Genomic DNA, 23,602 nt, shown 5'->3' with positions numbered 1-23,602 from the left:
GCACATAAAATAAATTTTATAAAAGTAATTAGATTAGATTAAGAATCTTTGTTTGTGATGTAGCCCTGGCTGTCTGTCTTTGAATTTGATGTGTAGATCAGGCTGGCCTTGAACTCACAGGCAGAGATGATAGGATTAAAGGCTGTGCCACCACATCTTTTCATTAAGTTAGTTACAGTTTCCATTAACGCTGATTTGTAAACGGTTTGGCTTACTACCCAACTGCAGTGACTATGGTGGGTGTTTAGGAATTAGTTCTTTTTGTTTTCAATTTAGAACAATTTCACTTGCATGTTTTTTTTCCTTCTTCCTAGCCACCCGCCTTTGAATGTCCTGGAGCAGGCTACCATTGAGCAGTGTGTTGTGGGACCGAATCATGCTGCCTTTCTTCTTGAGGTGAGGAATGAAAGTGAAGCAGTGAAGTCACCTGTGCCTTCATGCTTCCCTTAGTCAAGGAAACAGTAGGTATGGAGGAGGACTGGGCAGTGCTGACCCTGCAGCCCGGCAGGCTGTACTGTTCCCGGGCTTTTGTGCCTTTGTGGTCCTCTGCCCAGATGTGGGCTTCCTCTGGAGGGAGGGGCTTCCTTTCCTCTGAGCTGACAGTCATGGAAGGCAGAATCTGATTACTGAGTAAGTTTGAAACTTTAATGTCTTTTAGAATTTTATATATTTTCTTTTCTTTTAGGATGGCAGAATTTGTAGGATTGGTTTTTCAGTCCAACCAGACAGACTGGAATTGGGTAAACCTGATAATAATGATGGGTAAGACTTTTTTTTTTTTTGCATACGTGCAAATGCGTGTGTGTTTATGGTGTTGAGGATCAAACCTAGAGAATAGTATATCATAAATAAGCACTTTACTACAGAGCTACATCCCTGTCTTGTATTTTGTATTTAATTACAATATTTCAGAAAACCCATTTCTGATCTTGATTATCCTCAAACGATTTAAAAAAAAAAAAAAAAGGCATGACAGGAAAAATGATCTGCTGGGGTAGGAGATGGCCCAGGCCTTGTACCACATTCGAAGCTGGTCTTGAATCATGCTCAAGATGCCTATTGCCCTGGCTTCCCAAGTAGAAGGTAGTACAGGTGCATGCGTGCTGGTGTGCCTGGCTGACTAAAATGACCATATGTCATGTTTATCGCTGGGTACAAATGAAGGAACTCACTTTGAAAGCTGTCAAGTTTTCTTTCCCTTCAGATTTCGGTCTTTTTTTTTTTTTTAAATATTTATTTATTTATACAATATTCTGTCTGTGTGTATGCCTTCAGGCCAGAAGAGGGCACCAGACCTCATTATAGATGGTTGTGAGCCACCATGTGGTTGCTGGGAATTGAACTCAGGACCTTTGGAAGAGCAGGCAATGCTCTTAACCACTGAGCCATCTCTCCAGCCCCCCAGATTTCGGTCTTTAAAAATTATAGTGTAATAAAGGATGCTTCCCAAGATACGGCTCCTATTTGACCATTTCTAAGAAAAACATGGTTGATTTTAAAATGTAAAGAATATTTACTATTTAGTACTCATTTCCATTTGAAAATTGACAACTGGTTCTACGAGGAAGGAATGTGAGTGTTGGGCAGCTGCCATCTGGCACACATTTTAGTAGGAGTAGCCAGCATACCTACCTGGCAGGATTTGGGTAGGAGTACCTGTCGGGCAGGCAGACACTGTACAGGAGGTTCCTGCGGGGAAGCCTGGAGGTATCTTCCCAGCAACCTGGGCTGTGTTATGAAGGTTCATCTCTTGATTTTTCCTAGGTCAAAACTGAATAGCAGCTCGGGGGCAGGGAGGACTTCTAGGCCTGGCAGGACAAGTGACTCCCCATGGTTTCTCTCTGGTTCTGAGACTCTGGGCAGGCTGGCAGGCAACACTCTGGGGTAAGTTGTGTCCAGTTGCTAGCCCTATTCACATAATGCGTGCTGAAGAATTCTGAAAATAATACAAGAGCAAAATGATTTCATTTATTAAATCTGGAAGAATACAGTTATTTAGGAAATTAACCCTATTATCTGTAGTACATGTAGTACATGTCAAACAACAAACATTTCTTCGTTGAGTTGAGATTCTGCATGGCAAGTCTATTGGCATGGCTGAGCTCTGCTTCCCACTGGTGGCTCCTTGTTTGTTACTTACAGTGGGGTTGAGTAGTCCTCAGAACCCCTCTGTTGACCCCCAAAACCTAGCTAGTTAGGTGTGACCCTCACAGAAACAGTTTGCTTATCTTGTTTTGTTTTCACTTTTATAGTGGCATTTATTCCTAATCTTAGGTTTTTAATTTATTTTTACTTCTGAAATAATTTGTTTTTAAAGCCCTCACAGCTCCAGAGCTTGAGAGGCCAAGGCAAGGAGGGTCTGGGATTGGAGGTCAGTCTGGGCTGCAGAGCAAGCAGGACCCTCCCACCTAGCTTCCCCACATCAGCTCTTGGGCAGAGTTCTGAACCAAGGACTTAAGATTGTTTGGTAGCTGGGCGGTGGTGGCGCACGCTTTTAATCCCAGCACTTGGGAGGCAGCGGCAGGTGGATCTCTGTGAGTTCGAGACCAGCCTAGTCTACAAGAGCTAGTTCCAGGACAGGCTCCAAAACGACAGAGAAACCCCGTCTCAAAAAAGAAAAAAAAAAGATTGTTTGGTCCACAGCTTATCCCCATTTTCTCAGCTGTGCCTTTCTCTGGAGGAGGATTCAGTAGCGATCCCTGTAGGATTTGGGTGCCATGCTTCTTTAGTCTCTTGGTGAGGGCAGCTCCTTAGCCCTTCTGTTTTCTTAGCCCCGGATGCGGTTAAGGAGCTTGTTACAGTGCACGGTGTCTGGATCTGCTTCTCCTTTCACTCCATTTGAAGCCCAGTCCTTCCCTTCCCATGTCAGTGGCATGGGATATTGATAGGTCTCACAGGTCTGGGCTGGCTGAGGTTACTTCTGGCTGTTGGGCGAAAATGATGCCCCTGGTACAAACACTCTTCCCCCTTAGTCATTCACATGGACTTTAAAACCAAAACCAGAAACCATTTTCAAGTATGTGACTGTCTGATTTCTCCTCAAGCTTCTGCACATCGATTTTAATACCTTGATGATTGCCTGTGTTAGTTGTTACTGTAGCATTGGCTAGCAGTTTAAAATTCCATCTTTTTTTTTTTTATATTTAACTATAAGGAAGAACTCTCTCTGATTAGTTTCTTTCCCTCCTTTAAATTTCTTTTTTATGTCTTTCTGCCCAGTGGCTTATATTACTTATATTATTATATTTGGTGTGTGTGTGTGTGTGTGTGTGTGTGTGTGTGCATGCACTTGCTCACAAGCTTGCTGATGTGTATTGATAATTATGTTGCTCAGATTGTCTGCCTGATTTAAATGCTCTTAACTGTTTAAGGTAGTTATAATATCTATGACAGAATGACAAATAGAGTGGTGGAATTTTATGAATTTACCAATGAAACATGCCCCAGATACAGTAATATAGACTAGCACATTTGACTTTGGATCAAACCTCCAAAGAGAACTGTGACTAGTTTTAAGACTTGAAATGCAGAGAAAATTGCTCGTGTTTGAGCTGACCCTCAGTTGACCACTCTTCCTTACCATTCCCTGCTTGACCCCTGACACCTCACCATATTGAGCTGCTGGTCGGTGTGGCAAAGCGGCATTCACATGCCTCATTTCATCAGGTTTGCAGAGACCTGGTCTGTCAATGGGAATGTGAGATTGTGACAGGTTACTCTGTAAGCCAAACTTTGCCAGTGAAGTATGCATGTGCTTTTCAGAAGATTTGCTCTCTCCCTATTCATCCATTCGTTAACACATGCTTTAGAGTTTGGAATGTATGGCATTTGTGAATCATTAGCCACAAGCATTGAGTAGGATATGGTGGAGTAGGAGCGAGAGTGTCCCCTGCACCCTGTCCTCTCTTCCCTAGAGATCTGGCTAGCTCACTTTGAGCTGAACGGTTTCCATTTCAGTGTGTCTTCGAAAGACTTTGGGATAATCACGCTGTTTCTTTTCCCTGTCAGCAGGATATCTGAGAGGTGGTCGTTTATTTTCACTGCTCATCTTAAGACCTTTTTTCCTTTGGTTTTTGTGTTTAGCAGTTTGGACTAAAGACTGCCTTGCTGTTTTCTCCCATTAATAATTACTTAATGTATATATCGTGAGATGTTTCAAAAATCTCCTATTGTTTTTCTTAATTCACTTTGAACCAGGTTGGAAGTAAGAGTTCATTTATCTGGGAGAAGAGAGTTATAATTAACTTGTTAACTTACTTAATAGTGAGGCTCAAAAAGGAGCTGTGGCTGTCAAAAGTCTTTGCTGTTGTCATTTAATACATAGGTGGGCTATAAGCTGCCTTTCATTGGCTTGGACTCTACAGTCCTTGCGGATTTCGTCTGAACTAATCATTTACTATGGGTTTTGGATTGAAAAGTGAAGCAGATACTTGGAAATTGTAGGTTGAAGCTGGCCAGGTAGGAAAGGTGGTACATAGCAGGACTCTGACAAACCGGATGTTTGAGGGTGTGGAGGATCACACGTGGTGTGTGAGCACGTGTATGCTGGTGCTTGCACCTGTGCATATGCCCAGACAGGAGATTGTCAGCTGTCTCCTTTCTCTGCCTTACTCCTTTGAGGCAGGGTCTCTTTCCAGAACATGGAGCCCATATGTTCATCCAGGCTAGCAGCCACGGAGTCCCAGTGGTTGCCCTGCCTCTTCCCATGTATCCCTGGGTTGACGGTTGTACATAGGACCATACCCAGCTTTTTATGTAGGCTGGGTTCTGAACTCAGCTCTGCATGCTTGCACAGGAAGCACTCTTATTGTTGAGTTCTTTAATACTCGGTTTTATCTAATGTGGTATTTTACTTCCAGCATGCAATGTAGGATTCTGTGATATTTATTTTTCTTTCCATTTTTCTTAAGGGGGAAGTTTCTCAGACTCTTTTTCTTTAAACAAACAAAAATATGTACTTTAAAATATAGTTTACAAATTATCTGGACTACACTTGGCGTGAAGCTATGGGCACACTTTGTGATTTTCAGCCCTTTTGTGTACTCTTGAGTGCTGTATGGCTGGGTTAGAATTGTAGCATTGATTTGATAAGTAATTTTACAGAGCAGAGTCACGCTTTTCCATTATGTTTTAGTTTAATATTTAAGAAAATTGTAACTATTATCGATAAAAGGAATTAGACATTCAGTACTTACTGTCTTGTTACCCGGTGCTCTGTGCTTAGCATAGCATTAATCTTTGTCTAAAGCACGTTTAGGAGAAATGAGGGTATGGGGCAGATATTCAGTTTGGATTCTGATAGGTTAGATGGAGTGGGCAATCCCTGTAGCCACAGTTGGAGTCGTGGGTGACTCACCTCAGTGCAGGGGTTCCTGAGCAGAGCTTCCCACGTCAGCTGACACCGTTACAGTGAACTGAAGCTCCTGGTGCCAGAGGCAAACACACAGATCCCTTTGTAGGCGGACTTTCTTTCCTGGTCCTCTGTCTTGGCGTTCATTTTTATACCTCTTGACGGTTTTAGTCTGTGACACGTGTGAGATGAACATGTGTGAGCTCAGTCTATCCCATCAGGTTCCTAGTGCCTGCTTAAGGGAAAGTGGCAGAAATTACTTGGTAGAAATAGCAATTCCTTTCTTTTGTGCTCATTGATCACAAAGATTATTAACCAAACTGGACATTTTTAGATGAAATTAGGAATTAGGTTAAGACATTTGACACTCTCACAGGTGACTGTGACATAAAGTTACTCTGCTTAATATATTTTTTCGAATCTTGGTATGTTTCTCCCACTTTTTGCACGTATATGTGGGTGTTTGTGGTATGGATGTGGGTGTGTGCGCATCCCTCTGTGTGTGTATTAATGGTCACTCTCCTGTAGTTCCTGCAGCAGGGCACTGAATTGGGACTCACCTACTAGCTAGGCTGGCTGGCTAAGAAAATCTGGGGACTCTGCTGTTTATTCATGGGCTTAACTAAGTCCCCAGACATGCCCCTACCCCTTTTGTTTTGGGTAAGGTCACAGTATGTAGCCCAAGCTGGACTTCTCTATCTCCTGAGTCATAGGGAAACACTGCCATGCCTGCCTCTGTATGCAGGTCTTGAACAAAGGTGGAAAGGATGTTGTATTTATTGTTTAAAAGTAGATTTATATTTATGTGTTATAAAATTAGACAGTTATTTTATAGTTTATTCCCAAATTTTAACTAAATAGCTAACATACAACAATGACTCAGCTTTATATCTTTGAGTTGAAGATTGTAAGTTCACAAATCATCCCATGTGCAGGAGCCGCTGGAGTTCTGGAGTGGGCGGGAGTGGAGGAGGCTCCTCTGGGAGGTCATCTGCTGGAGCTCGCGATTCCCGGAGACAGACTCGAGTCATCCGCACAGGACGGGATCGGGGGTCTGGGCTCCTGGGCAGCCAGCCCCAGCCAGTTATCCCAGCATCTGTCATCCCCGAGGAGCTGATTTCACAGGTATGCCGGCAGAACCTTTCCTACAAAGGCAAGAGGGGGAGGTGAGGGCCTAACCCTGAAGAGTTGGAAAATGGGACTTTTTCTTTACTGGTTTAGAAAGCTGACTTTAGTAATAATAGAAAACACAGCACTGTCCCTTGTTAATTTTAGGCCCAGGTTGTCTTACAAGGCAAATCCAGAAGTGTCATTATTCGAGAACTTCAGCGGACAAACCTTGATGTAAACCTTGCTGTAAATAATTTACTCAGCCGAGACGATGAAGATGGAGACGATGGGGACGACACGGCCAGTGAATCCTACCTTCCTGGAGGTCGGTGCCTCCTCTCACACTTTTCTCCTGCCCCGCTGCTGCTCTGGCTGCCCACTAGAATTTTAAGGGCTAACTGCCGACTATGTCTGTCTTTTGGAAGGTGGTGGATAGCTCTTGCTGTGCTCTTTGATTATAAAGTTCCTTTATAACCATCCATTGGATTTGTGCTTGATCCTAATTAACAAATGTTTATATTGCATGGATTTATCCCTGCCTGATATATGGATGTTGTTGTTTTTAAATGTCATTACTGAACATTAGTACTTACTGAACTGCATTTATATTTTGTGTGTATTTTGTTTTTACTGCATCATTAAGTATCTTAACAGTGGTCTTTAATTTACTAAATAGAGCCTGCAGCAATTATACATCTTTTCTAGTTCTTAAGATCTGTGTTCATAATGTTAATTTTATTTTTTAGATCCTGCAGTGAAAACAGTCTCTGATTTTAATGTATTTTAATTTTTAGAGATCTTTAGTGGTCTACAGATACATTATCTATAGCGTCTTAATTTATATTTGTTTGTTTTTATTTGTAGAAGATCTTATGTCTCTTCTTGATGCTGACATTCACTCCGCCCACCCAAGTGTCATTATTGATGCGGATGCCATGTTTTCTGAGGACATTAGCTATTTTGGTTACCCTTCTTTTCGCCGTTCATCACTTTCTAGGCTAGGCTCATCTCGAGGTAATTTTGCATTTATTTCTTGATTTGTGGGTTGGCTGTGTGGAAAGACAGTGGTAAATTCGCCTGTATCTGAGCTCAGATGTGATAGTAGGGTGAAGTCACTGCATTCAGTTGCCTGAGAGCCTTGGCTTTAAAACTATTTTGGAGTGCCATGATAGAATTTTAGAGAGGATTTTATTGTATAAAATAAACCAAGGGCTATGACTTGCCTAAGTATATTTTTACCTAGTAAGATAGATTTTGATCTAACTGAAAGCAGAATTCTAGTTTACAGTGACATGCAGCATTCAGAAAAAAAATCTCCTTAGTTTGTTGATTAAAAACAACACAGTAATGTTCATTTTAAATGCTGAGCAGATGTACGAGTGAAAATGAAAATGAGCAGGACTGACTGGTACTAAACGGACAGACACATTTGCCTTATTAACATGCTGTTTAAAACCTCTAAAGGTGTGTAGTGCAGGTTCGGAGCTACTTTATCTTACCTTATTACTCAGGGAAATTTTTTTTTTTTGCTTTCCAGAGTTCAAAACTGCTTGATTTAAATAATAGACAAAATAAGCCAAAATTACAATAATTAGTGAAGTGAAAAAGATGCCGTGCTCTGTTAAGGATGGCCTTGCTCTGCAGATACTGGTTTCTGACTGTCGACTGTGGCTGTCATCTCTCACATGGACACATGTCGCAGCGCAGACTTTACCTCTTTAACAGGGCCGTGTGTTGAATTCCAAAACACATATTTTCTGACATTAGCAACTCCTAAATATCTGTTTGTTAAGTTCATTCTGTGTAGATATTTTTGTTTGAATCATGAAGTAGCTGTACTAACCACTGTTGACTTGGGCAGTGTGGCAGTTTTTGTTGTTTTAGTGGTGTTGGGAAATTGAAGCCAAAGCTTGTCACATGCTGGGCAAGTGGTTTGCCTTGTGTGACATGCCTAGCCTTACGCAACAGTTGATGTGGTTCAGCTATGTATTGTCTCTAATCTTTATTATTAAAATCCTGAAAAGGTTTCTTTTTACTATATTACTAATTTTTCAGGACAGGGTTTCTTTGTATAGCCCTGGCTGTCATTGAAATCAATGATCCACCTTCCCCTGCCTCTCCCAAGTGCAGGAAATGGAAATACAGGTGTTTGACACCACACCTGGCTCTTTGGACGATTTTCAAATGTAGCCTACAAACATCCAAAAATGTAGCTGTAGCTTTAAGTTAATTTGAGGCCAATTTTAAGGGTTCTCCCCTTAAAAAACACCCAAACAAAAAACAAAACAAAAACACCTGTCTGTTTCTCAAAACATTTAAAATGATTTATCCAACATGATAAATCCATCTTATAAATTTATCTTTATTTCGATAAAGTAAAACTCAAGTCTTTGTTAGACTTGCAAAGACTTGAGTTTTACTTTATTGAAATATAGTTCAGCCTATTTAAGCTTTTCTGTTTGTTCATTGAGAAAACAAACCTCGAGGATTTGTAACATTTGATACTCTTGGTTTGTGCCTTAGCTAGGGTTTCTGTTGCTGAGATAAAACACCATGACCAAAAGCCCTTCAGGGGGGAGAAAGGTTATTTCAGTGCAAACTACTACTACATCACAGTCTCTGAGGCCCAGCACTCATGTGTGGCGGGAGAGCCAAGGAAGATGTTGCGGCTGGTTTGTTTTTCATGGCTAGCTCAGAGCACCCAGAACCTGCCTTCTTACAGCCCCACATAGGACTGGGCCTTTCCACACCAGCCACTTTTCAGGAAAATCCCATGGACTAGTCTGGTAGGGGCATTTTCTGAATCCATGTTTTTTTTTTTTCCCCTAGATAACTTGGCCTGTGTCACGTTGATACAATAATTAGCCAGCCCAGTTGGCCTACTTGTATTTAATGTTTTGAAACTCTTTTTTATAAACCAAAGACTCTTATACTAAGTTTTTCTAATGATATAATATGAATTTCATATGAATAATGAAGTAATAAAATAATTCTAGAATATTTAAATCCATTAAGAAAAGCTACCAAACCAAACTTGGAATAATTCTGCTCCAAAAACATCAGACGGCCTCTGCATAGTTTGAAAAAACACTTAGCGTATAATCTTTATCTAGTCACTTGAAGGGTCAATGTTTGAATGTTGCATGTCAGCCTAATTAGATATTGATCGTATGCATTTTGAGTAGATGAAGTGCTGTTAGCTGCGTCCTGCAGGGTGTGTACTAGAGAGTGGCTTACTTTTATCCCACTGGTGTGACCCGATTGCATACCAGTTCTCCTTCTTCCCTTAGAGAGAGACTCCGAGCTTTTGCGGGAACGAGAATCTGTTCTACGGTTGCGGGAGCGAAGGTGGCTTGACGGAGCCTCATTCGATAATGAAAGGGGCTCTACCAGCAAGGAAGGGGAGCCAAACCCGGATAAGAAGAACACACCTGTCCAAAGTCCGGTGTCCCTGGGGGAAGATTTACAGTGGTGGCCTGATAAGGTATTTGGGAAAAGTTTGTACTTTCAAGTAGATTCCTAACAACCGCCCCTCTGTAGAGAGTTTCCATTTTGTCCTGTTTGCGGGGCTATTGAAAGCGGCAGCACTTTTAAAGTGCTCATCTGCCTTTTGTTTTAGAAGCATCTTCTGGAGCTTTGCCCAAGCCATGGACTGCTTGTCCAGTGGTGCTGCTGCTGCTGCTTGCTGAGTGAATCAGAGAAGTTGGGGAGATAGTCCCAGCCGCACATGAGCACTTATCCTCCGGGACATTTTTCCTGGGGATAATTAAAATAATCATTATATTCTTTGGTAGAGATGTACTTTGCTGAATTTGATATGCCAGATGGACCCTAGTTTCTACAGGACAGTCTCTGATCACCAAAGCAGTGTGCATGTCAGAACAGGTTGAGGCTCTCCATTTCATGACAGTGTGTTCTGACATACCCTTTGATCTTTGACACAGGGCCTAGGAAAACAGAACACTAAGTAAGCCCTCAAGTGTACCTAGGGCTTGTCTCTGCAGACCTCTGCCACAGTGGAGTCTGCTGTGGTGTGTGTTCCACTGTCTTCAGCGGTCAGTCCATTTTCAAAGGCCTTTACAGATGTTCTTAGCATCCATGTTCTTCACTCATAAAAAACCATGTCTTCCTTCCCCTAATTCCCCAGATAGTGAGTGGACTAAGTCCTAAGCGTAAATAGACTGAGTTTCTGGTTCACACCTCTGACCCTAGTGTTGGGAAGGTGAGGAAGCAGTAATTGAAGGCCAGGCTGGACCACATGAGACCCTGTCTTATGCAGGGGAAAGGGTTGGGGGCATCTTGGAGGTTAGTCACCAGCAGATGGAGAGTCTGATCTGAGTTTTATTTTTTATTTCTTTGAACTCAGATTTGGGGGAAATATTCAACCTTCTATATTTATGTTTTCCCATAGTTAGTATCAATCTTAATTCAGTCAATGTATTTTTTGCTACTTAGTTCACATGGGAAACTTGAATATAAGAGGGGCCATGTACTTTGCCTGTCTTTGGGCTGCTATTGTTGGCAGCTAGCATGCTTTCCCTGAATTGTATTTTCTTAGCCACCTTCCTTCTCCTCCTGTGGTAGTGTTTAAGCCATCAGTAGCGCTCCCTCTCCATCTCCCTCCTTTTCTTCCCTTTCTCTTATTCTCCCTCCCCGCTGTCTTCCCCCTCTTGCCCTCCCCTTCTCCCTCTCTTTCTCTGACCCTTCCCTCCTCCTTCCTTTCTTCCAACAGTGGGGGCTCAGACATTACTGTTCTCATTTCTCTTGCCTGGGTCCTTAGAGCTCTGTTACTTGTTTTGTTTTCACCAGATTGGTTAAGGGTTGTGATTCCCGAGGAGGGGAAGGCAGGAGAGGGGCTACAGGAAGTGTATAGGCCACAGAGACAAACAGGATTGGGATGCAGTTGTTAGCTGCAGCAACTGCTCTCTGCTGAGAACTCAGGGTCCCCAGCTCAGGAGAGTTGGGAATGTTGTGCTGGAGTTAACACTTGAGAACCAGAGCAGGTGGAGAGCGTGTTTCGGGTTGTGCTGACTAATTGCTGCTAGAGGCCTTTGCTTTGCTAGGTACGGGGACTGTATTGAAAACTGGAACTTTCGTGAAGCTTCAAGTCTATTACAAGATACAGATTATAATCACTTAGACATTAATACTCGAAATGTGAATTTGATAGCTTTTGCATGTTTTAAAATTTATTTATTTGTCTGTGTGTCTGTGTGTCTGTATATATATTTATCTATGTCTGAAACAGGGTTTCTCTATGTAGCTCTGGTTGTCCTGAATCTCACTCTTTAGACCAGACTGGCCTCGAACTCATGGTGCTGGGATTAAAGGATAATGTATTTCTACATTTCAGTATATGAAAAGGTAGTCTTAATTTTGTATACTATAGTCATCAGAATTTTATAGTTTGTGTTTGAACTATATTCATTTTTTATGTTTTATGTATATCAAATATTTTTATGCATGTATGTTTGTGTCTGTTGTGTTTGGTGTTCCTGGAAATCAGAAGAGCGTGTTGGAAGGTTGTTAGATGCCGTACTAGTGCTGGGCTTGAACCTGGGTCCTCTGGAAGAGTAAGCAAAGCTCTTAACCACTGAGCCATCTCTTCAGCCCTGTCCTCTTAGTTGCTCTAGCAGTGCTCACATGACTCGATAGTGGTACAGTTAGCAAGGAGGCCAGAGCCTAGGCAGGGTCCCTTAAATAGGAAATAGTCTCTTTTGAGGTTAAAAAAAATTAATATATCTCATTTTTTAATTTCAGGGAATTGCCTAATTCACATTCTTTCATTTTTAGACTCATTTTCTTACTTATTTATTGTGTTTATTCCTGTGGGTGCCACAGCCTCCATTTGTGTATAGAGGTCAGTGGACTACAGACTAAGGAGTGTGTGCCCAGCGGACAGAGCCACCGTAGCTGCACGGGGATTGGGGCAGTCAGCAGAGTCTCCTGTTTGTCACAAAAGGGTTAGTTAGAGGAAGCCACCTGAAACAATTAGAGCATATGCGCTGTATGATTTCACTTTAATGTAGAGTCTTCAAAAAAGAAAAGCCGAATACAGTTGGTCACCACAGATCCTTGGCATGGGAAGGTGGTGTGAAAGAACCTGGATATAATGTCGCGCACGCACATGCATGTCTAGAGATCTAACTACACTGGAAAGCAGTTAAATAAGTAGGCATCAGCTGACTCGGTTCTAGCTCTAGGAGATGAGACGTTTGAGTCTGCTCAGTCATGGTGGCCATCTACTGTAAACACCCCCCCCCCCCCAATAGCCTCACTAAAGTAAAAGCTTTGCTTTGGTTTTGACAATACATTTAAAGGATGCTTCCACTCCTCATTGCTGAGCTGCAAGGAAGGGCTTGATGGTGGTGGCTGTCTGGGGGTATTGAAGGGATCATCAGATCAGCACTTAACTAACACTTATGTCCTAGATATGGGAGTTAAGTACATGTATTCCTACCAACTCTTTGTACACGAAGTGGTGTGCGTTATCTCTTGAAGGTGCTAAGAGAGGCTGACCTGCGGTACCTGGCTCTGACTAGAAGTTACCATTGGAACATGCTTATTGACTATGCTGCCTCATCTTAATGGTTTTCATGTGGATGCATATGAATTCTAGAAGTTTAAATGTTTTACTTATAATTTGACATTTCTAAAAAGCGTCCATTAAAAGTTAGCTTCATTTAGGCATGACGGCACACACATACGATCCCTGCTCTCTGGAGGATTGCCGTTTGTTCAGGATTGGCTTGTGCTTCACAGCAAGTACCAGGCCAACAAGACAAAAACAAGGCTTACAAATGTGTAAACTGCAGTTTGATGAGGTGAGTAAGATGAGACAGGACGACACAGAGCACAGGAAAGAAAGAGGTGGAGCAGGGCACGGCAGCCAACTGCTGGTGCTGGCCCTTTGCTTCACGGTAATGTGCTGCGTTAAACACATGCGTGTTTTAGCGACATGTGGTGAACAAGGGATTTTTTCCCCCCCTGTCCCTTCCCTAGGCTGGTTGTTGTACCATTTATCAACATCACCCATAGCAGATTTCCAGGTTCTGTGACATCAGCCCAGGTGGAGAACAGTGGGCTGCCATGCTTGGAAGCCATTTTATTGTTTTTTGAGTAATAATCAATTCCGAGAGGGTCTTGTCACTGTCCCTCTGCAGTTCAGGTGTTTTGTCTGGGCTGTTCAGTCCTCAGGAGAACATTTCTGTAAGGTGTTGGAATCAGTTTTCCTTGGTCACTTGCGCAGTTGGTTGATGTGTTTTTTGCACCGTGCAGCGCGTGTGTCCACTGGCCTGAAGTCTGTAGAACTCACAGTAGGAGCTCACTGGGAAGCACTTGCTGGAGTGTGATGTGTCAGCACTATCGTCTGCGCTGTACTGAGGTGTGGAGAGATTCCCATGGGGACTTATAGGAGAGAGGCGTCACTGATGCTGAAACAGTTTTGAGGTAGTAAGTGGGCATCGACCATGATGGTGCCCGAGAGCTCATGGTATGCTTGTAGAAGTGCTGCTGTAGCCCAGGAAGTAGAAGCGGCGCGCTGGGCGGAGTATATTGTAGATGGCTGTAGTCAACTTGCCAAGCAATTGAAGACTTTGTCCAAAAGAGTCTCTAGGAAATTATTGTGATGATGTTGGTGAGGTTTTTGTCTGTGTTTAAGGAAGTGACACTATTGATATCATAAAGGAGCAGGAAAGGGGACATCTGGTCAGTTGTGATCATTGCAGGATTGTTGGGACTGTGAAGACCTTCACCAAAGTAGGAATAGTGGGGGCCAAGGAGGGAGACCCACTCTCGGACTGGTTGCTAGATGATGAGAGAAAAAAAATAGAGAAGGCTCCTAGATCCAAAGAGTACACAGTGGGTGATGGGGGCTCATTAGTGGAGGCAGGGACCACCTATGAGGGTGGGAGAGTCTTCTTGTGGAAGAGGATGCTTAAGGAAGCCATACCTACACTTGGGTATGTCTTAGTTTCTGCGACTCTTTGAGAAGCTCATACTTGTGCTTTTGGGTGTGACTTAACTTTCTTCTGAGTTTTTCTCTCAAGATGTATGCATAAGCCTGTACTGAGATACGTTTATTATATCCTTGCTTCCTTTGAGAGAGTATTGCAGGTAAACCAGGGATTTGTATTTCAAAGCTTAGTGTGCTAGTTGATAGAGCTACTGAGGCTGAAGGTGGAATGTAAGTGGACAGTGATGCAATCTGGGGGGACATACAGTGTGTGAGGGAGTTGGAGAAAGGACATCCCTGGGCATTAGGACTTAGAGGGTGTGGCAGCATACGTGGCTGGCTGTGGAGTTTGTAGGGGTAGATGGATGAAACAGATAGGTTATCCATTTGGCGCTTGGAAGGACTATTATATTTGTTTCAGAAGCAGTTAAGTGAGAATTCAGTTTGCCACAAGGCGGACTAAAAGACAGACTAGTTTTAACGGTTGTTGTGGGAAAGGGCATATGAAGGGCTGTGTTCTGTGTGCCTGTCTGTGTGTGTGCCCTTCAAAGAAGGTAGGAGGTCTTTCTCTGCACACAGGAGGTGGTAAGAGCTTTCATTCTGTAACACAGAGGTGGGGATGCAGGAAGCCTGTGTCTGGGAACTGTCATTGTTTGGGTCCAGCAGCGTAGTCATGGCTGAATCTGACCAAGCATTTGTTTTATAATAGGTCCTGTGCCTACTATATTAGTTCACACCCCCTTCCAGATATTTATTAAAATATTTATTTCAGATGTAAAGAATGGTTTTAGAAAAATAACGCAATTGAAATCAAGTCACGTTAGTAAGTGGACCTAGATTTTGGGCTCCCCTCTGCTGATGCCATTTCATTATATTTAAGTTTGTTGTGGTTTTGTTTGTTTGTTTTTTGAGTGTAGCTCTAGCTGTCCTGGACTCACTCACTCTGTAAACCAGGCTGGCAGCAAACAGAGAGCCACCTGCCCCTGCCTCCTAAGTACTGGGATTAAAGGCATGCGCCACTACCGCCCAACTGTTAAATTAAATTTCAGCTAAAGGACTGAGAGGAGAGAATGAGGTAGAGAAGGTAAGATGTGGTGCAGTTCCTGCCAGGAAGGCGGGGGTGGCCTTCCAGTGCCCCTGGCTTAGGGAACAGAGGATTGGGTGACTCGAAGAATGTAAATTCTTTTGGGTGGTATCTTTTGACGCTATCTTTAAGGTGACTTGAAATGGTTGGTTGCAGATGCAGAAAGATGGAGGTCAGTGCTCTCTTGTGTATTCTGAAGCCTAGCCTGTTTATAGCCCTTGAAAAAGGAAGGTTCTTTACTGCATGTTCTGCTTTGAGGTTTCTGGGTAATTTTATGGTTCAGTCATTGTTCTTATATTAAAATAATTACATTATTTACATTCATTACTTGTTTTTATATATATAATTGCACCCTAGTCGATTACATGTCTTTCCCCCTTAGAAGTTAATGAACTTTTACCTTAAGAAAGCACATGGGTGTCAGCGGTTTAGAAGTGTCTTCAGGGAAAGGTCTCTACCCCCCCCCCCCCCCCCCCCCCCCCCCCCCCCCAAAGCACACTCACCAAGTATTTTCTACGGACTGTTCTGAGGTTGGCAAAGGTCATCTGATAGTGTTCTGGGCTGTGCGATGTGTGAGCTGAGAGGAAGGCAGGGTGAGAGCAGCTACAGCGTCAGAGCTGCTGAGTCTTCCTTGCATAGACTTGATGAGGACAGGGAATGGGTTATTTGAAGTTGGAGACAACATTGAGAACAGTCCTGGTGAATATCGTCCTGGAGACAGGAAGCAGGCTAGCATGGCTGAAGGAGAATGAGTTCCTAGGAGCCAGGGACTTGTGAGGGTCTTGAGATTGTGACTTATCTGCCTATGTAAGCAGTCTAGATCTGCAGTGGTTAAAAGCCATGTCTGAACCAAGTGATGTGACCAATTTGTATTTTATTTCTACTTTATAGGATGGAACAAAATTTACCTGCATTGGGGCTCTGTATTCTGAGCTTCTGGCTGTCAGCAGTAAAGGAGAACTGTATCAGTGGAGATGGAGTGAACCTGAGCCTTACAGAAGTGCCCAGGTACTTTATTATGTCGACTCTTGGAATGAGTGACTGCATATCAACATAGGAAATAGTAATCATTCAATAATCATTTTTCGTATGCTTTTAAAGAATCCTTCATTGCATCATCCACGAGCAGCATTTTTGGGATTGACCAACGAGAAGATCGTCCTCCTGTCTGCAAACAGCATACGAGCGACTGTAGCGACCGAGAACAACAAGGTGGGAAGCATTGCGCACTCAGGATGGTTTATTTCATGGGTAGTCGGGCGTTCTTCCTCTGCCCTCCACCTTCCATGCTGATGCGTGTCCGTACTAAAGCCTAGTAACGTTTACAATAGTCCTTCCATCATTTCATTTTTTTGTTGGCAGTTTATACTATAATTTAACTTTGAAACTATTTATAAGTTCTTAGTCTACTTGTGTGTGGGCACACATGGCGCATTGGAGAGACAGTGTTCTTACACTTTTGTGGGTTCTGGTGGTTGAACTTTTAGGCTTATCCTGCCAGCTTTGTGTATAAAGTCGCTTCTCCTGTTAATGGAAGAAAAGAGAGTGTACCCAGGAAAAGCTAGGAAGGAAAGTGCTAAGAGACAGGAGGAAGGGCTTAAGGAGCTATAAGAGATGGCTGAACTGTTGAGATTGATGCTCCACTTGAGATGAGGTCAGGCTGTCAGGGTGGTGTGGCTGGAGACTGGCATTGCACTTCACATGAGGTTTGGCATGAAGTTTTTCATGTGCATGATGAGTGTTTTGCTTCCTTGCACATGCGTCAGAGCACCGTGTGCATGCCCCGTGGCCAGAGGAGGGTGCCGGATCTCCTGGAACGGGAGTTAGAGTTGATTGTGAGCCTTAGTGTGGATGGTGGGAACCAAACCTTGTCTCTGCAAGAACAGCAATTGTTCTTACTCCTGAGCCATCTCTCGAGGAGCCTTTTCTGGAGTGCTTGCTTTTGTTTTGTTGCACTCTGAGCATTGCAGACTTGGAGTTGATAGACTGCATTATGCCTTTCTCCAATGCTGACCACACTGGTTTCCAAAGAGACTTCTTTTACTTAAGCCTCTACTATTATTTCCCATAGGTTGCTACATGGGTAGATGAAACACTAAGTTCTGTGGCTTCTAAGTTAGAGCACACGGCACAGACTTACTCTGAACTTCAAGGAGAACGGATAGTTTCTTTACATTGCTGTGCCCTTTATACCTGCGCCCAACTGGAGAATAATTTATATTGGTGGTAAGTGTCTTTGACAGAGGGTTCTCATTATATAGAAAGCAGTTTTGAAGAGAATACCACCTTGGGGTCATTGAAAAGGCAGTGCTCTCTAGAGACACCAATTTCCCTTTAAAGCAGTTGCATGAGAAACTAAGAATGAATTTATGCAAACGGTGTAGCTAGCAACTAAGTTTATTAAATTTCATGAGCGCACAAAGTGGAATTAATTATAGGGATTCATACTGTGCGTGGGTAACTGACTATTTGCAGGTAGTTGTAACCCTTTCTTCTGTGCACACACACACACACACACACATTGCTGTTACACAGTTTAAATTATGGGATAGATGTTATTCTAAAATTTTATTGCATGAATTTTTCATCATTTATATTTAACTTTATTGTTTTGTTTTCAGAGACAAGGTTTCTTTGTTGTGTAGCTTTGGTGACTGTCCTGGAACTCACTCTGTAGACCAGACTGGCCTTAAATTCAGAGAGATCCATCTGCCTCTGCCTCCTGAGTACTGGGATTAAAGGCGTGCGCCACCACCGCCCGGCTATATATTTAGCTTTATTGTTAATAAGACTCAATTTATTCTTTGTATTTTCAGGGGGTACTAGTAAATTTACATCATCAAAAGTAATTATTTGTAGGAGAAAGTTACTTGTAAAAACAATATTGGTTTTATTTTCTGTAGAATTTAATTGCAGATTAATACTATTCTGAGATAAAAAAAATTGGAGACGCAATGTACCAGCAATGCTTAAATGACTAAATAATTTGAGATTTATTTAATGGGCTGCTTTGCTGTTTTCTTGACTTGTCTGTGGTTTTCCTTTCAGGGGTGTTGTCCCTTTTAGTCAAAGGAAGAAAATGTTAGAGAAAGCTAGAGCAAAAAATAAAAAGCCCAAATCCAGTGCTGGTATTTCCTCCATTCCAAACATCACCGTCGGAACGCAGGTACGTGGTTAGAGTCAATAGTGTCCCTGTTGGGCAGCTTACAGCTCCCTGAAGCGCCAAGTCTAGGTGAGTGATTCTGGAGTCTACAAGTCCCTGCACTCATGCATGTGTAACCACACACGGACACACAAATACATGCTTTAAAAGAGAGAGATGATAAAATTCAATATTTATAAATTGTAGCAAGTGTTGGAATGAGAAAAAGCTTAGAAAGCTTCATGGTCTGTGAAACTCAGGACAAATGTGGATTTTTATTACATAATGTGCTACCTACTTTCTCCATGTAGCGTTTTCATTTCAGGTTCTTTCTCCCTGTTCCCTGTGTTTTAAGAAATAGTCACTTCTTGACCCCAGCTGTGATGTACTGGTTCTCTTCGTGTGGCTCTGTCTTCTCATCACCCCCAGTCCATGGCTGCCTTATTCCGAGTTTGTTTGCCTTCCAAATAGAAATGCCAACTATCTGGACTTAGTCAATTTTCATTATTTACCAAGGCATCTCTCCTGTAGAAGCCCCCCCTTTCCCCCTGTTCATTTAAATTTCAGTTTCAACCTTGATTACCTGTTGAATTTAATAAAATACAACAGCTATTTAAATAACAAGTGATGACATTAGTATAAGCAGGGATGATGGGAAATAAAGATACTCTAAGAAGGAAAAGGTTTATGACTTTTATATTTAGATTTGTCTGTTTTTGACTCCTTTGCCTGCACGCTGCATTGCATCATGTGTGTACTCTACCTGGTGCTAGCGGCGGCCAGGAGAGGAGCTGAATTCCTGGACTGGAGTTACAGTTGGTCTGAGCTGTCTTGTGGGCGTTGGGACCCAAACACAAGTCCTCTGTAGGAACAGTGAATGCTCTTAATTGTTTAGGAACATCTCAAAGGAAAATTTTTTAAATAAAATAGACTGATAACTTATTGCTGAAGGATAAAACACATCAGAGTACCTTGAGGTACAACTGAGGTTTTGTTTAAAACCAGAGGTTTATGGAGCTACAGAAAAGAAAAACATTGATTTACTGACATCAGAAAGAAATGTTGGATAACTCCACTTGCTTCCACATGTCCCGACACTGACCAGATATGAATTGAACGTTATGCTCCTTGTCTGTAAGGTGCATTTATTGTAATATGGTGCTAAGAAGTAATTTCAGTTAATAATCCATGTTTTGATTTCAATTAAAGTATTTTTATTGAGCATTTTATTGGTCTCTCAGCTTTTACTAGATTTTATTTTTGCTTTTTTGAGACAGGGTTTCTCTGTATAACATCCCTGGCTGTCCTGAAACTCTGTAGACTAGGCTGGCCTCAAACTCAAAGAGATCCTCTTGCCTTCTGAGTGCTGGGATTAAAGGCGTATATGCCACCACTGCCTGGCAAATTTTATTTTTTTAAAGTGAAGCAAAGTTGGAGCCTATTAGGGAAAGTGTGTGGTGAGCTTTGTTTATGTTTGGGATGGGACTTCACCATGAAGCCCTGATGGCCTGGAGGTTGGCTTGCGATTTGCTGCACATAAACTGTGCTGGGCTCAAATGTACAGAGATGCTCCTGCCTCTGCCTCATAAGGCCACCACCACGTGTGGCAAGAAAAGTCTTTCATATAATCTTAGATAGGTACACTTATTAAATGTTGGGGTAGAGAGACATATGGCTAGTTTTGGCTGTGGTGGAAAGTGGGAGACAGTACTCCTTTTCCTCAAAGTTTCTGGCTAGAACATTCTTCCAAGTTTACTTCCGAAAATACTTATGTATGTGTGTATGCCAAAAACTATAGTTTATGATATGTAATTTTTCTTGAGGAAAACTAAGCCACTGTTGTGGTTTGTTTGACAGTGTCTCTTTAGAGGCCAGCTTTCAGTGGATAAGTGCCACAAAACCTCTGTTTTTTTCTCCTCCCCCCCCCCTTTCTTCTTCTTATGTTTTTAAAGCTTTAGAGTCTAACCTTAGTTCCACAAGGTCCTTTAATACGCACTGTCCTTTAGCTAACAGTGAGAAATTTATAGGTTATTGACACGTAAACTTGTTTGTTTAGGAATCTTGCTCTTGTTTTGCTGAGGCATTTCTTTTACCTCAGCCTTCTGAGTGTGGGATTTTAGGACTGAGCTGCCACACCCTGTCCCTTTTAAAGTTAAAAGATTACAGTGGCCACTGAAGCCTCTGGGTGTAAAGCCGCCCCCCCCCCCCCCCAAGGAAACCTTCACAGAAATATATCAGTGTCTCTGGGTGTAAACGCCCTGTTGAAGGAAAGCTTCACAGAAATGTCTTCGTCTTCCAGTTTGCGGCTTCCAGTTTCTCCTGCTTTTCTGTTTACTTTTCCCGCACTGACACTGTCTACATGAAGTTTATAGTGATACATTGCGAGTGGATACTCTGATGGACTGCTGAGAGAGTCCCAGCAGTGAGGAGGGAGTTTTAGTTAGTGATGCATTGCTAGTGGACACACTGATGGACTGCTGAGAGAGTCGGAGCAGTGAGGAGGTTACAGTAAGCCGTGTGAATGTAAACCTGTGTTGGAAACACAGGAAGCCCACTTTGCGTACGTTCACTGATGCATTGTTTGCTGTACCACCCTGATGCTGATTTTCTTGTTTGCCAGGTGTGCTTAAGAAATAATCCTCTTTATCATGCTGGAGCAGTCGCATTTTCAATTAGTGCTGGGATTCCTAAAGTTGGTGTCTTAATGGAGTCAGTTTGGAATATGAATGATAGCTGTAGATTTCAACTGCGGTCTCCGGAGAGTCTGAAAAGCTTGGAAAAGGCCAGCAAAACCCTTGAGACAAAGTGAGTACTGAGGCCTATGCTTAAATCTCAGCTCTGCTGTATGGATGAGCATGGCCATCAAAAGTTTGCATAACGAAATGGGGAAATTGCTGAGCTTTCATTGTATGTGACAGTTTCTTTTTCAAAACATTTGGTTTTATGTATGAGTGCTCCTCCCCCTCTCTCTCTCTCTCTCTCTCTCTCTCTCTCTCTCTCTCTCTCTGTGTGTGTGTGTGTGTGTGTGTGTGTGTGTGTGTGTAAGCCAAGACAGGTCCTCTGGAAGAGCAGTAAGTGCTCTTGTACACCCAGTCCCCTCTCTACCCCTAAGTTGCATTCAGTTTTTGTTGGTGGTCAGATTGACAGGCGGTGCTCTCTCTCTCAATGCCTTTTTGTTCTTAGCGTGTGCCCTTTGCAAGTGTTACACCCTACTATTCCATGTTCCTGTTAGGCCAGCATTTGCTTTTCTCCTATACAGTAGCCTTTAGTCATTATAACATGAAGGAGTGTTTTCTTTTTGCTAATTTTGGTACATGGAAAATGACCACATACACAAATGTTTGAAGTTCTGATGTAATGATTATAAGCTTATTATAATTTCTGACATTTCTTTCGATGTTAGAAGTGCAGGCTGAAACTCGGAAGCACAGGGGTTTGTTTAGTAAGCTAAAATATACACTTAAGAAATCACACGACGCTGGGCAGTGATCCCAGCACTTGGGAGGCAGAGGCAGAGGCAGGCTGACCTCTGAGTTTGAGGCCAGCCTGGTCTACAAGAGCTAGTTCCAGGACAGGCTCCCAAACTACAGAGAAGCCCTGTTTGGAAAAGCAAAAAAAGAAAAAAAAAATCAAAGTATTAAGACAGTAATACTTAAGATTTATAATTTTAGTTTTTTTTATATTTAAAGAAATGGGTGGACCCAATTACAGTGATATTTGACCTAAAAATAAAAACAGATCCTACTTTGCTATTTTATGAACTCTTAAAAAAAAAGGATAGAAATTTATAGTGTTGGTAGGGCCAGCTTTTATGTACAAATATTGCTTATTTGGGTATGATAATCTGGGTGCACGAATGTCAGTCATCTGGGCATGGTGATCTGGAAGTGCACATGAGTTCTAGCACTTAGGAAGCGGGGGCAGGAAGAGACCTCAGACTCACAGTCAGCCGGGAGTTCCCAGCCCAAAACAACAGACAACCAGACATAACTTGTAAACAAGATGAAGAGAATGTGCTATTTAAACGGTAACTTAGCAGTTTTTATCAGTGAACTTCTATATTGAGATCACAGCCATTTCTTCAGTAGAACTGTGTCGGTCATCAATGTGCCTTCACTTGAGGTGTGAGATTCTCAGGGAGGGCACTAGGAAGCAAGAAGGTTAAGATGAGGACCCAAATTCTTTGTAATGTGATGTTAGTCTTGGTGTATTGCGTGTGTGCTTTGTCACCTATAGGACGTGGTGGCACTTTCGTCTTATGGCGCTCAGGTCTCTTCTATAGAAGCCAGCGTGGGAGACCTCGTCAGAGCAGCTCTCTCTTATGTGCACCATGTGCCCTTTTACTGCATGGAGCTGTAGGTAGAAATAAGTTTGTGTTTAAAAATAGAGCCATTGAATTAAGACGTCCCCCTCCCTCCTGAACTTGTTTCCACCAACTGGAAGTTTGTTTTATTCCGGTTATAATGAGAGGACTTTCTCACCTTAGGCCTGAGAGCAAGCAGGAGCCGGTCAAGACAGAAATGGGTCCCCCACCGTCTCCAGCGTCCACCTGCAGCGATGCCTCCTCCATTGCCAGCAGTGCTTCAATGCCCTACAGTAAGCTTTATGTGCTCTGTGTAGACGGTGCTGGTGTCTGACTTGTCAACACAATTCCATTTAACAATTCCTTCTATGGATGTTGTGTGTTCTCTTGGGTTTTTTTCCTTGTTGTACAACTTTAAGAAGAGAGATAATATTTATAGTGTTAATTGTTTCAGTTGTTTTTGACAATTACAGTTAAAAATATGTAAGATTTTTTTTGTAGTCGTCAAAGGAAGTGACCCCACTACCCATTGTGTGTTGCAGTTCTCTTTGCGTCTCATTATTTTGTGTATTAGCTAAGACATGTTTTCAGATTTTGCTTAGGACTTAAAGAATTTATAAAGCTAGGCTTAGAATTGTTCGTGGATTTCAAAGTCCTTG

The 23,602-nt window shown here is 42.4% G+C and overlaps 1 protein-coding gene across 6 annotated transcripts in view; it reads left to right on the top strand.

Moving 5' to 3' along the window:
- Positions 1-23,602, top strand: part of Ubr5 (ubiquitin protein ligase E3 component n-recognin 5) — a 107,629-nt gene that overhangs the window by 32,161 nt on the left and 51,866 nt on the right. For 4 of the 6 annotated variants that reach the window (XM_050163378.1, XM_050163388.1, XM_050163361.1 and 1 more), the window contains exons 3-15: positions 315-396; positions 686-762; positions 1,765-1,884; positions 6,286-6,475; positions 6,626-6,785; positions 7,325-7,474; positions 9,733-9,944; positions 16,390-16,506; positions 16,600-16,710; positions 17,570-17,724; positions 18,547-18,664; positions 21,261-21,445; positions 23,127-23,236. In XM_050163378.1, coding sequence (XP_050019335.1) covers positions 315-396; positions 686-762; positions 1,765-1,884; positions 6,286-6,475; positions 6,626-6,785; positions 7,325-7,474; positions 9,733-9,944; positions 16,390-16,506; positions 16,600-16,710; positions 17,570-17,724; positions 18,547-18,664; positions 21,261-21,445; positions 23,127-23,236 — 1,787 coding nt within the window. The remainder of the gene's footprint in view (positions 1-314; positions 397-685; positions 763-1,764; positions 1,885-6,285; positions 6,476-6,625; positions 6,786-7,324; positions 7,475-9,732; positions 9,945-16,389; positions 16,507-16,599; positions 16,711-17,569; positions 17,725-18,546; positions 18,665-21,260; positions 21,446-23,126; positions 23,237-23,602) is intronic. The other 2 variants (XM_050163398.1, XM_050163403.1) reach the window with 1 other exon arrangement.

This window comes from Alexandromys fortis, unplaced genomic scaffold, assembly GCF_014885135.2.
Source record: "Alexandromys fortis isolate MF-2015 unplaced genomic scaffold, M_Fortis_MF-2015_v1.1 scaffold_17, whole genome shotgun sequence".
Lineage (NCBI taxonomy): Eukaryota > Metazoa > Chordata > Mammalia > Rodentia > Cricetidae > Alexandromys > Alexandromys fortis.
Note: the sequence above shows the minus strand (reverse complement) of the source record. Positions and strands in the feature narration are given on the sequence as shown.